Source organism: Myxocyprinus asiaticus, chromosome 31 (assembly GCF_019703515.2).
Source record: "Myxocyprinus asiaticus isolate MX2 ecotype Aquarium Trade chromosome 31, UBuf_Myxa_2, whole genome shotgun sequence".
In the NCBI taxonomy this organism is placed as follows: Eukaryota; Metazoa; Chordata; class Actinopteri; order Cypriniformes; family Catostomidae; genus Myxocyprinus; species Myxocyprinus asiaticus.
In genome coordinates this window covers 9,062,709-9,077,463 of record NC_059374.1, presented here as the reverse complement: position 1 = coordinate 9,077,463, position 14,755 = coordinate 9,062,709, and the positions used below count along the sequence as shown (strand labels likewise).

General features: G+C 38.3%; 1 protein-coding gene across 1 annotated transcript in view; it reads right to left on the bottom strand.

The window, feature by feature from the left end:
• The window catches only part of LOC127422211 (teneurin-4), a 427,215-nt gene that overhangs the window by 101,612 nt on the left and 310,848 nt on the right, over positions 1–14,755 (bottom strand). Inside the window, exons 16-17 of the mRNA XM_051665548.1 lie at positions 11,603–11,749; positions 9,327–9,543 (exon numbers count right to left, since the gene is read on the bottom strand). Of these exons, the coding sequence (XP_051521508.1) occupies positions 9,327–9,543; positions 11,603–11,749 (364 nt within the window). The remainder of the gene's footprint in view (positions 1–9,326; positions 9,544–11,602; positions 11,750–14,755) is intronic.

The following is a 14,755-nucleotide window of genomic DNA, read 5'->3' as shown; positions in this document are numbered from 1 at the left end:
CTAAAACAGGGGTCGGCATCCTACGGCATGCGTGCCAACATTGGCATGCGGAGGGGTAATCACTGGCACGCCAGCAACGGCGAGAGAGGAGTAGGCTATTTTATTTATATGAAGTCCCTTGCACCTGCATTCCAGTCTACATCTTGATGTAATCCTTCCTCATGATCACGCAGCATGTTTTCATGAGCTGAATGGGAGGCTAAACAAAAAGTTAAAATGTGACGAGACTGCAGTATACCCAAAAGATGCTTGCAGCGTGTGCAAACCATTCGTGCATCACGAGCCGGCAGCGCTTCACTTTCGGTTAATCGCACGAGTAAACACGCCCGCTTTGCTTCGATGAGGCTGTGCGGATGACAGCTTACATTCCATGTTTCATTTGTTTCTTTTTGCTTTCAAAACAACACGTGATGTAATTAGGAAGACACCACTATTAATCCTTAAGATTTTTAAAGCAGCATACACCCTTTAACCACGGTTGCAATCAAAATTATATTAAACGATTAAAAGAAAAACATAAACCCACATTGTGGGGTTCAAAAATTTTAATCTATTCAAAATATAAATTAAACCTGGAAATAAAGTTTTAGGATTCTGCAGGCGTGATTCACTGAAAAGAGTTGAATGGATAATTGATCGGCTTGTGATGCACGAATGGCTTGCACGCGCAGCACGAGTCTCGTCACACTTTAATGGTGTTTAGCCTCCCATTCAGCTGATGAAAACACCCTACCTGATCATGTGTAGGATTTACATCAAGATGTAGATTGAAATTCAGGTGTGAGTAACTTCAAATAAATAAAATAGCCTGCTCCTCTTTTGCTGTTGATTGCGTGCTAGTGATTACCCCTCCTCTGCTCAAAAACATGGATGAGGTAGAAGAGGTGGAATGAGGTCCCGGGTCACTAAAGACCCAAGATATGCATTTAAGGGTTCATGTTAAAAATGTATTAACATATTTAGATATTAACATTTACCACAATTTATAAATGTTATATAAATAAATGTTACCTATTGTATTAACTAATGTTAACATATACAACCTTATTTTAAAGTGTTACCAAAAAACATGGCACTGCCACAGTACTTTTGATACTTTTTTTATGTGCATTCAAAGGTAGCTAAAACACAGGCATAAAAAAAATAAAGAAAAAAATACACAATGGGGCTGTTTCTATGCAATAGATATTAAACATTTGCTAGGTAGCAGAACAATTAACACTGGTATGTAAGAGGCTGGCCCCTTTCTGTCCTTACTGCGGGCAAGATCACAGACCCAACAATATCCCCGTCCCAGAGAGGCTAACTTTATGCTAATTTAGGCAGCCTCCCACCTTCAGCAGTCCTTGGCTCAGCTCTGTGTCCCTGTAAACAAAGCTAGCATAGATAGTGTGCTAACTCACAGCCCCACCAGTACATCTATTATAAGACTGCAAGCGAACTCGAGTCAAATAGAAAAGAGAGAGAAAGTGACAGGGAAAGATAACTAAAGAAAGAGCAGAGAGATAGGAAGAAAAAGAGATAAAATGTGCAAAGCATTAGTCTATCTACAACATCGCTTGAGGTGACAGTTTGATTTAGAGACTTCTCATTCTAAAGGGGCAGCAATGCACGTTTTCACAGAGTGCACTGAGTGGAACTGTCATCTCAGTGCCACGGCGAAATATGGCGAGCTGATTCAACAACTCCCAGAAAAATTATTTCAATATTTAGATAAAACAGACCTGAAGAAGATAAAGGTGAGAGAGGGAACAATGAAGAGATCTATATGAAAAATCTAAACATTCATTCTGAACTCCCTGCCCTTTGAGGAACACGGAAGGAGATTAATAAAGTCAGATGTGACAGCAACATTTCTACGACAGACATATCACCTTACATAGGCCTATCACCATCTTGACAACTGTGTAATTTTAGTGCACAGAAGCAAATTATAGGCTACATCCAACTTGATATTAGAAAAGACGCCTAAATAATTAAGAAAGAATGCATGGTAAACTGTCTAGATAAGCAATTTCTGGGAGCATGTTATGAAGCGTTTTGTACGTGCAAAGTGTTTAGAGTGCCATGTGTTTGGGAAACTGCACAAATACAAGAGGTCGTCTCATTGGGTATTCCATTGTTTCAAAGAAAACTAATGCATATTGGGCAAATATAATGTTTTCAAACTCATGTTAGAGTGAAGAATTAAATCATACTTAAAAAGCAAAAATTCTTTACCATTGTAATGCTTTCTCCATTTCATTGGATAACTAGATTTTTACATTTTCTAAAGACAATGTGTAGCGTTGTTTGTGCAAAACGCTACTGTGATGCAAAGGTGTTAAAAACATCCTTAAAAGTCAAATAAGCCAACACGCAAATCTCTATGGTCCCTAGAATATGGCTCAGGTTCCTCCTTCAATGTAAATCTATGGGACTGTTTCACCCATTTGTCATTTGAATTGTAGTAAAGTGCAACAGTGCCCTCCCACTCTTTCAGCAATCTTGTTTCCGGAAGTATTATTCCTATTCATTTTATCCATAGGCATTTCATAAAAGTCTCCATAAAAGCATTCTAAGCCATGAACCAAATCAACCACCTCCAAGGCACTGCAAATGACATAACAGAAATAAAACCAATGGAAAAATAAAAAAATATTGATTTAAGTTGTTGGTTAGAAGTATAGAAACAATACATTTTAAGTTTATTGCAAAATGTTCAAATATATACAAATATATAAGTAGTTTGAGAATTTAGGGACCAGTTGCGTTCTTGTAATGGAAGTGGGTGGTTAAAGTAACGCAGAGTGATGGCTTCAGCAGAAGAATATCATTGATTAACAACCTTGCAGCTCAACTTGCGTCTGTCTTTAAATGTTTATGTTATCATTAAAAAATCAGTTCTCAAATGGAAAACATGAATGGTATTTTAGCTTCCTGAACCCTACTGTTGCACACTACAGCACATTTATACTAAGAAAAGTAATAGCACATAATTATATGCAATTGCTATAATATTGCTAGCCTTAGAAAGCACCTTTAATTACTCAAAAAAAAAAAAAAAAAAAAATCATGAAAGAGGCTAAAAAAAAACACACCCTTGCATTATACCTGTGTTACAAAAGTATTCTTCCTTTTCCCAGAACCAGTGATGTGTTGTAAATAGGCTAAATGGAGATAAATAATGGGCCATCTCTGGCCGTCCACCTCCGCCATCTCCAAATGATGGTAAAAGGGGCTAAGTACACTCAGATGCAGAAAACAAACAACTTGACACCAGTACATCTCCAGCCAAGTACATTTACTCTTTTGTGCAATCTCCCATATTCAGATAGACAGAGTGCATACAGTAAATACTAAAAGATATAAGAACATTTGGAAAGTTTCAGAAAGGGACGATGGGTGACTTTAATCATTGCTATCCGTGTGCTTGCTTGTGGTCACACACAAAACGTGCATTTCTGACACGTCTCCAAACATGCAGAGGTGGTTATGGAATCGATAAAAGGCCTGATCAGGTGATGGCAAGGGGCTCTTTGAGACCCGCTGAGGCCATGTCTAAAAGCTCCATCTGGACTTGAGAGCTGCTGTCAGTCTCTCTCATATCTGTCAGTGGGCAGAGGAATGAAGAACTAATAAATAATATATAAGGCCTGATATTTTTAAGTGAATCGAGGTCTTCGATCTTGTGGCTGGTGGGCAGCTTCAAAAGCTTTTATTTATTTATGCTTCTTTTATCTTGGGAGATGGGAATGAAGACCGAGACCCTCTTATTGCAATAATGAAGAGGGTCTCGAGAGACTCCCTACCGAGTCTCAAAAATGTCACCTTGGGAAAATGTCACACTGTACACGTGAATGGTGGCTGACGATTCCACAAAAGACCATATCAAACAAAGTCCAGTGTTTCATTTCTCAAGCATGAGAGCAGCTGAGGTTACGCACATCAGAATCTCTGACACAAGGTGACTGATGGCACCATGATTTATGCAAGTGAAGAACGTCTGGTAGATAGGACCGAGGGGCAACTGGTGCATAGAGGAGAGTGATCAGAGTCTCATTAGAACGGCACAGATTAGACAAACGGAGTCCGTACTTGCCAGAGGCTCAGTCATGCAAAGCAAAAGGCCATTCAGCCCAGAATCAGAGCTGAACCATGGGAAATGCCCATTCAAAGGAATAGTTCACTCCAAAATGAAAATTCTGCCATTATTTACTCACCCTCATGTTTTTTCATGGAACACATAAGTACAAATTTTTGAATATTTTTCATACAAATCAAGCTCTTGCCATATAATGATAGTTCATAGTGACCATGGCCTGTAAAGTAAAAGTAATTAAATTACTGAATACAATTTATATTCCGCTATATTTCAAGTCTCCTAAAGCAGCGTTTCCCAACCGGGAATTTCTAAAATCCAAAAAAGCATACAATTTTTTTTTTCAACCGATATTTAGAAAACTATTTTCATTTTTAATCCTTTAACCTGCAGCTGCTAGCTAATTAATTTAATCTTCACATTTAAATATATATATATTTATATTTATATATATATATATACATTTTTTTTTTAAACTTGGAATTTGGACTTGCAGCTATTTAAGGTTTGGTGTATGTAACATGAACCATAAATGTGCCTATATTACAGATGTTTGCAGAATTGCATGACAAACAAATGATAAACAGTGCATAAATTGTTTGAGGTATTTACGGTAATCCTGATGATGTGCACTGATAAAGAATAAGGATCTTCTAACAGATATAATAATGCATTAAACCAAAATGAGGCGATAAACAGCATGAAATTAACATTAAACAATAAAACATACAATACAAACCCTAATCTCTGTATACATGGTGTAATATTTATTCTAGCAGTAAGACTGCAACAACAGTGGTAGTTTGTGTGCATGTACAGTGTAAAAATCTTTAGTGTGAGTTTACAGTAAACTAAAAAAAAAATATTCCTTGCTTCAGCAAATATTGCTCATTAAAATAAACAGATTTTACTGAAAACATAATGTTGTCAACTTTCCTTAATTAAACACTATTTGTGACACAAGATACTGAGATTATGCTGTACTCATAATAAAGAAACTTTGCTAATTATTTTAAGTGAAGTGACAATAATCTGAAGTTTAGTAAACCCAGCCTAATTTTTTAAGATTCCATGGGAAACCAAGTGATGCAGAATGTGACTGAATTTCAAGAAAGTTTATTTGGGGCTGGCTGCCATTTTGGATGAGAGCTTTTGGTGGACAACACAAATTTTTTGCCAAAAAGTTCAAAGGTAAATTAAAGGTAAAAAAAAAAAAAAGGTAAAAAGGTTTGTTTTTTTTTTGTTTTGTTTTTTTTTTTGTTTTTTTTTTTGCTATCAATTTTCGGTGTATTCAAGTTTCTATTCCATTAGCTACCCAAAGAAGCTGATACCAATGTATTTATTTATTTGAGTTTATACAGTAAGTGTTGTTGAATCTTGATCATGGCAAGGCCAGTCCAAATTTAGGATCTTCTGAATGAATAGTTTCATTATAAATACAAACTGTGTTACAGTATAAGTTCAGACAGTTGTCTCCTACCTGTGCATAAGTCTGCAGTGTGCAGTCTGTTAAAATGCATTTTGAATTATTTTGATTTTGATTGACTGAAATTCTTTAAATAATTGCACAGCCCACTTATTTTTATGTATATCATCATGATTTTGTTACTATTTTTGTATCTGAGAACATATTCTGGTTCTGGGATAGCAGGAATATTTAAGTGTGATTGTAAATTTGTAAAGAACAGGCAGGTTGTTCAGCTGGTCTGTGTCGATGTTGAAGGTTGACAATAAAAACCTTTCATATTCACCAGTTGTCTGTTATTTCATCAGGTCATTTTATTTTAAAGTGAATTAAAAGTAAATTAACAGAACCTAGAATTTGAAGCTGCTAATAGCACTTAAAATGCATATTTGGGTAAACCTAGACTCTAAGGGTTAAAAAACCTGTATTAGCTGGCGTGGCACAGTATTTTATGTAAAAATGTTTGCAAGGAAGCTCATTAATTTGGGCATAGCCAACTAAGGTTTTTTAGGTAACACTGCTCAACATTCACAGTGGAATTTGCTTTAAAAAAAAAAAAAAAAAAAAGAAAATGGGTCGCAAATGATGCACTATATTTTTAAGCAAATTCAGAACATTATTTTTTACAGTGCAGTTGCATGACTTTCACAGTATATTTTACAGTAGTATTTCTACAATTTATTAAAAGACAACTGTATACTGTGACTTCACAGTGAACAGGACCAATAAATTACTGTAATGTAGCAGTGCTGTATTGTAGATTCACAATGATCATCTGTATTTTTTTATCTATATAGTGTTTGTTAGTTGTCACCATCATTGAGTTTTGTATGCTGAGTGTTGATTTCTTGCCTGCCTCACTGACAACTCATGACCAATCATATTATAGCCAAGCTTTGCAAACACCACTCCTTCATTGTTAATTTAAAATGATAAAAATTTCTTTACTTTCAAATGCATCATGTGGTGTAGTTTATACATCATGTGCCAACATAAAGTCAACCAATAAATTGACTATTTTCTCCATACATTACAGTACAATAAATTATGTTCTTAAACACAGTTGCACCAACTTGAAGAAATGTAATTAAAAATAAATAAGATAAGGTCCCATCCAAAGGGAACACTAAACACCATAATGGTGACTTCAAACGAAACACCATTTACCCATAATGCAGTGTGATATTCAAATGTATTTCTTCACAGTAATTTGTTGTGTTGTGACAGAAAATGGCCTAGCCTGCATTGATTTTACAGTAAAATTGTGAAAACATTAGTTTATTGTAAGAAATTACTGTTAAATCTTGTAAAATCCTGGCAATTTTTTAAAGTGTATGTGTGGCATTATGCTTATGCGCATCTCATTTGCCGATGCTTGTTACAGCGCTCATCTGTGACAGTTCCACTGTATTACTCATGAAATGTGAACGCAACAATCATAATGGGAATAGGTAAAAAACATCATGCAGATTGAATAGTCATGAGTCATAACGTTAGAAAAGTCTCAACCCGTTAATTACAACAAGCACATTCGTTTCACCCACAAACTAGTGTTTTTAGCCATCTCGAATCACTCTGTGAGAATTATTTCAAGATAAATGTACCGTTTAAGGTTGCGTTTGGACTTTTTCCCACATTTCCCACATTCTGTTTATGTTTCATGAAGTAATATGCAAAAATGATTGCCCGCAAGTAACATACTGTACATGTTTTTGCTGTGTTTTCGTTTATTGCCTCATAAAATGGGAAATGGCTTGTCGTTACTTACAGCAGATGACTAAAACCAGCCCCAAAACAATGTAACAAGATAATGTAACAAGCCGCAAGTAAATAAACCGTAACAAATTATCTGCAAAAATATCTGCAGTAATTCCATTATCAACACGCTAGTAATATTGATATTTTCCCGGTTATCAGCCAATAATATATCAGCTGCCGATATATTGTGCATTCCTAATAATATAAATACTATATTATTAATAATATACATGCATAATATTCAAAATATCATCTTATTATCTATGTTTATTACATCATATCTAATTTAGTAGCAAGGTCTCCTCTTTCAGGATTTCATCTGTTCATTTCCTGCGCATTTTGTCAACTTTAAACTGGAGAGCATTGACTTATTATAAGGATCCTACTCTTAAAGGAATAGTTCACCCCAAAACTGAAAATTATGTCATCACTTACTCACCTTCATGTTTTTGCAAACCCATATGAATTTCTTTCATCCATGGAACTCAAAAGGATCGCGATACCAAAAAAATTAAAACGGTACAATATCATCTTGTTGCTTATTTTGGACCATATTACAGTATGCTGTCATTAGCAAAATTATATGAGATGTGACAAATTTAAGATGAAATCAATGACAATTTGAAAATAAAATAAAAAGCCTCTGGATATGGCCAAGTGTGATTATTAAACAGCAGAAGGATGTAATTAATTTAAATAATATACAGTCACATGCACTGTAAGCTACAGAATGAACAAGAGGTGCTGCACTGCTCTGTCATATGATTCCCCCCCTTCCTTGACCTTCTAGATTCTTCTAAAAAAATTAATTCCTACTTGATGGGAGAAGAAACAAAACAAGACAAGGCCTCAAAACATAAGGCTCAGAATTAAAGACCTTTTTGGCACATTATGGCTTATGAAGATGGGAATCCAAACGCCAGCGCACCCCAGGCAGCGGCAGAGACATTCTCCATGGAAAGCTCGAAAAGATGCTCATTTGGTTGTTTCGTCTTCATTTTCCCCTTTGAAATGTCAGCTCGGCTTACATGAAAGGAAAAGTGGGGATACTCTTTGAGATTTCAAAGGAGCACAACTTTTTAGCAGCGTCTTTTGTGTTCGTCTCAAATGAGAACAGAAGGAGAGCGGGACAAGACCAGAGCACAAGCAAGATGCAAATAAAGTGGTGTACACACTAGCTATTGTTTAAAAGATAAAAAGGGAGCCACAAAATGGAGGCAAAAGATGAGGAGTCACATGGGATCACAGTGACAGAACTGTTCTCCCATATGAAACATCGTTGGGGCACCCTGGGACGGACCCCATGCACTCTTTGTTTATGAGAACATGGACTGTAGATGGATTGACAGCATGTGCTCACATTTACTGACTGATCTGAACATAACTACTATAGTGGATTGGGATTTGGGATAAGTATGGAAAAGACAAGCTAAACTGCGAATAACTGTGCAAAAATGTAAGGAATATAGTAAATATAGAAAATTCTCTCATTATTTAGCCTACTTACCCTAATGCCGCTCCAAAAAAGTATGACTTACTTTCTTTGTGGAACACAAAAAGAAAATTGTCTTTCCACATAATAAAAGCAGGTTGTCAAGCACCAAAAAAACATAGAAAACATAAACCGCAGTAAAAGTAGTTGATACGACATGTGCATCATATTCAAAGTCTTCTGAAGCCATACAATCACTTATGATATATGGAAACTATGTCAATATCATCAAACCTCATTGGTTCATGCACATCTCGTGACCAAATGTCATGACGTCATGGCACAAGAAACAACTTTTACTGTGGTTTTATGGTGTTTTTCTTTCATTTTTGGAGCTTGACAGCCTGGACAGCCTTTTGTGTCACGGAATAATGAAAGTCATACATGTTTATAACAACATGAGGGTGAGTAAATTATGCCATTTTCATTTATGGATAAACTATTCCTTTAATGCAGAAAACTAAATGACACAAGCGCAGTAATAAAAACATTTTTCAAAAACTTTGCAGCCATAGCTGACAATCACTTACATGTCGTCGACAGGGTTGGCCCCAGGGATGACATGGGTACTGTCCCTGCCCACCAGGAACCGGACACGCTGGTAGAAGGACTGCAAGGTGCTCTGACTGGAGGAGATCTGGGTTTCCTGTATGATGTCCAGCGGATCAGGGGAACCCACACATAGAGATGTGGTGTGACATGAAGCTTGCAGGCAGCAATCTGGGTCCATGCAGTCTACCAACCCATCTGATGATAAGAAAGTCAGAAAATGGACCAGATTCTTGTCACAAAATGGTACATTTAGTTCCATTTAAATTCTACTTCCTTAAATTGAAATTTGAACTGCAATTCTACAACCTGTTTGCTGCCTCAATTCAAATTCAGGAATTTGATTGAACTGGATCTTCATTCAGCTATGTTCTATAAACTATCTCGACCAAGTATGACCTGGTTTTCAGTTGCATGGATGCCTGCCTGCAAGGTAATTTTATCCTTGCTAACGTCAATTCCTCTGGTTCTGTATCTTTAAATGTGAGGGAAAAGATTTCATCATCCCAAAAAGAACACAGCAAACCCACAACTAACTACTTCCCCAACACTTCTAAGAAATAACTCACTCTGTTGGACAGCTTGCTCTGCCCTACAGCTGTGTAACTGTGGTTAGTTAGAGTCAGTGCAAAATATGTCTGGCTACTTCATGTTTTTGTCCTCGTTTCCACACCTCCACTGGCAGCTCAGCCTCTCCCTCCTGTAATTCGGCTGAAATAATTCAGGACTCCAGGCCACGCTGAGAGGAATCCTTTAATGTAGTGAAGTGGGTCATCTCATATTCTCTACACTCTCTCCCTCTCTTTCTTCCTCTCTGTCTCTACTTTCAGGAACCTCTCAGACCAGATGGGCCAGATTACAAAAATAACACCTCTCCTGGTGGAAGTTTCAGTGCTGCTTGCTTCAATCATTGCAATGGTAACACCAACTCACTGCTGCAATGCTATCATACTATACATGTACAATTTGTGGTTCTGCAGTTTCATTTTTTTGGATCGCCAAACAACCATTTTTCACTGCCTTCGTGTCTGTACCTCAAAGTGAATAGTTAGGAAAGTTGTGCTTTACCACAAAAACACCAACAGGCCTTTGTTGCAGCATAAAATGCTCTACTGATTCAGTGTTGAAATGTAGAGTTTGGAGGCTAACCTGAAAAGTGTGTTGCAAACGTGTTTTTGTCTCAGTGAGATCTGTGATAGGACAGGGCTACGGTTGATTTAGACACTTGGCAGGAGGTCGGTTCGAGGCTGATGCTTGCTGGGAAATGGAGGCTTGGATGATATGGACTATGTATGTGTCTCATCTAGCTTGGGGAATTTTAAGTTTCTGAGTTTGACAAGAAGCATAGCTCATCCTTCTACAAGCGGCTCTATGAATCCACAGGGCAGGTCTAATCATATCTGCAGGCATTTAAAGAGCTACCTGCTTTTTGCTTGATGTGGGTTCTTTAGGCGAACTCTAGACTAGATGTACTGTTTGTTCCCAGTGACAAACTGACGACAGCACAGCCATCACAAACAACTCCAGAAGAGGCATTGGAAAATGAAAGTGGAGAAGAGAGATGAAACAAGACAAGATACGAGACAAGACAAGACAAGAGGATACAAATGAAAAGAAAAGAGAAGAGGAGAGGAAAGGAGACAAGATGAGAGAGATGAGTAGAGGGAGGAGAAGAGACAACAATAAAGGAGAAAAGATGAGATGAGAGACAAGAAGAGAAGAGATGAGGGGAGAGGACAGGATACAAATGAAAAGAGAAGAGGACATCAGTTGAGAAAAGATGAGACAAATAAAGAAGGAAAAGAGGAGACAGGACATGATGAGAGAGACGAGACGAGTATAAATGAGAGGGTAGGAGAGGAGACACATAAAAAGAGAAGAAGGGACAAGAGACAAGAAGAGACTAAAAGAAAAGAGAAAAGATGAGACTAAAGACAATAAGAGACGAAATGAGAGGAGACAAGAAGAGATGAGATGAGATGAAAGGAGAAAAGATGAGATGACACAAAAGAAGAGGGAAGGAGAAAAGATGAGATGATACAAAAGAAGAGAGAAGAAAAAAGAAAAGATGAGAAGAGAAGAGACAAGACAAGAAGAGACGAGACAAGGAGGAGAAGAGACAAGAAGAGAAGAAAAGAAAAGAGAAAAGATGAGATGACAGACAAGAAGAGAAGAGACAAGAATAGGAAAGGAGACAAGATGAGACAAGACAAGAATCTCATAATTACTCATGGGCAGTGTGCTGTTTGTGTTGTACCTCCATCATTGTCCTTGCCATCACTGCAGGCCGTCTCCATTGATGTGTCACAGCCTGCTCCCCGCCAGCCCAGCTGACAAACACAGTACCAGCCATTATTACCCAGCGTGCATCTGCCGTTGCCATTACACAGACCAGGACAGCCCTCTGTGCAAACAGAAGCAAAGCAAACACATTAGAGAAGATAGTTTTTAATCAAAACAAACACATGAACACACACATTTCCAAACAAGATACTACAACGATTGGTTACTATACCGAAGACTGTTTGTCAAATTAAAGAAAAAGTCAAAATGAAGGACTGTGGGTCAAAAGAGTGCATCAGTAATAACAGTGATATACTTTTTAAGGCTTTATTTCCTATAGAGGCAGACTCATACTGCAGAGTTCTATCAGATCAATATATTCTCATTAGTGTTGTACAATAAATGCAGAAATCAGCTTATCGCTACAGAGAGAGAGAGAGAGAGAGAGAGAGAGAGAGAGAGAGAGAGAGAGAGAGAGAGGCAAGAAAATGAGATGCAAAAAAAGGAAGAGGAAGAATGTAATCCTTGAAAAATATTTCATTATCGTGTTTGTGATTTCTTATCAGTTACAATTCGGAAAATCACAATCTTTCTTAGGAAACACCACAAAACCCTTGGCAAATATACATGTATAGTACAAAAGTCATTCACAAGGAACACGTTTTGCAGATGTCTTTGACCATTGCGGGGGTTCTTATTGTTTTTTTAGCATCTTGCGCATAAGCGCTGAAGTTTTGAGACGGTTTGTTAAGTTCAACGACTAAAGATGTGCCTTGAGACACCTGCATTCTGTTCCATTGGTTGAGCTGTGTCTAGCTTTTTTTAACGCAATAACACGTTTTCCCTGAATGACCCTTTAAATGTGCACTTCATGTTTTCTCATCTAACGGTACAATGCAAAAGCCATATTCTATTTTCTTCCTATAACGTGACTGTCATGACACATTTAAAGACACGATTTCAAAGGGGTGCGATTTGAGCGGGGAGGTAAACTTTGACAGGATATAGATAGCACAGGTGACACATAGTCATACAAACATGGTATGGGGGGAAGGAGATGGGGGTCTGCTCCATATGACAGCATAAAATGTCTGTCATTGTCCCCTGTTTCTTCCTCCCCTCCCTACCACTTATCAGCTACCTGTCCGATTCCATTTCCTGAGATGACAACAGAGACAAAAAGCAAGAAATCCTGTGCCATCGAATGTAAAATCCTGACATGCTTTTCCCGAGCCGAGAGCATCGCTCTCCAAGATGTCTGAGCTGGCCTATTTTGTTTACGACAGTTAGCAGGGCCAATGCTCGAACATCATAAAGGCTGAAAGAAGGAAGATAGAAAGAGAGAGATTGAAAGAGAGAGTGGGAGGTTTGTATATAGAAAGAAAGGTGGTGGATGCCTGATATGAAGGAAACTCGAGATGCCTCTAACAGCCATGATTTTTTCTAAAGATGGCTCAGCGCGGAATGGCATGGAATGTTTTTATCCTGGCTTTGTGCATCATGATGCTGTGCTCAATATTCCAAGGCAGCTGGGCTTCAACAACTGATAAATGTAGCACATTTAGCACTATCCGAAATGAGAAGAAACAATTAGGACAGAAGCACTGATCCTTGGTGTAAGTCTTCAATTACTGTATATGTTAAAGGCATCAAGAATGTGGGCTGCTTTGTGGTATTGACTTTTTTAATTATACAATGGCTTTCCCTGATAGCACACATATATAACCCAGACATTCATTTATATGTGTGTGTCTTGAAGACGTATTTTTTAACGTTGTTTGCTCATCTGCAATATGTCTATAAGACTTATGTCTCGAATGTCAATAACACATTCAGCAGATGTCTTTTACATGTTTATTATTTAGAATGTTTGTAAATATGATCTATTTAAGATGATTAGAAGATGTTAATTAGATTGTGATGCTTTCCACAAATGAAAAGACCTTAAACAGACATCTCAGAGATGTGCGTAGCTATCCGGGTGGTTCAGCAATATATCCTGAGCTGTGAGTCAGAGCTGTGGTATTGCCGTTAATACAAGTGCCATGACACACTGGTGCTCATGTGTGCATCATGAGATCATGCATTTGATGCAGACTTGCAGTCTTGTGGTAGCATCAGCTTCAGCGTTGCCCCATCACCATGTTGCGCTTCCGTCAAGTCTTTCCACTTTTGCATATATAAAATCATCCAAAAACACAAAGACTAAGAACTAACCACAAACAAAATGCTGCACACAGTATCACAGTCTCTAGCTGACCTTACATAGGTGTAAGGACAACCATTTTGTGCTACAAGGCAGACTGTGACAGTTCTATGTTTTGCTAACAAGGGTAAGCTTGACCATTCGACTGCTGGTTACTCCTCAAACACACAAACAGACAAACAGCTACACTGTAGCTGTCTGTAGTGGCGAGATGTTTGAATGGTCTGTTCAGAATGCTTATTAAAGAGATAAATAAATAAAGATCTTTGCTCTGCTGACAGGAGTTCAGCTTAATTGGCAGCCCTTTCAGAGAGAGGTCCCTGCAGAGCGTACCCACTCTTCGGGCTGAAACAGCTCAGGAGAGCCACAAACCGACTCGCATGAACCCGCAGCTCACGCTAGCCATGCAGCCACTTTGTACAATGAGAAAGGCAGGGAAGGGGTGGGTTAACCAAGTGAGGAACCAGGGACAAAAAAAGAGAAAGTCAAAGAAAGAGCAAATGAGCAGATAGGGGTGTGGGCGGCTCTGGGCCCTGGTGTCACCGGTGCATGGCACACTTTAATTAGAGAGGCTGCCGCTTCAGCACCTCTCCTAAACTCCGCCCCTACTCTTGAAAACCCTCGGCTCTGCTACACTGCTGGACTGAGCATCCATTATGCATGCCCCTGGTTGGCAAGGTCTGTGACCTGTCGCCATCACCTCGGTCCCGCAATCCAGGGGGGCCCTTTGCTCAGGTGAGTTCAATGGAAGTGTAACGGCACCTAAGCAGCCACACTGGTTCTTGTGCCACCGACTCAATGGGTGTGAAGGTACTAAGTGGCGAGGTGACAGCATGGTGTATTTGATGTGGTGTAATAGTGGTGTGATTCTGCAATGACTATGCCGGAGAGGTGCAAAGCATGGGATGAATAAAAATATGA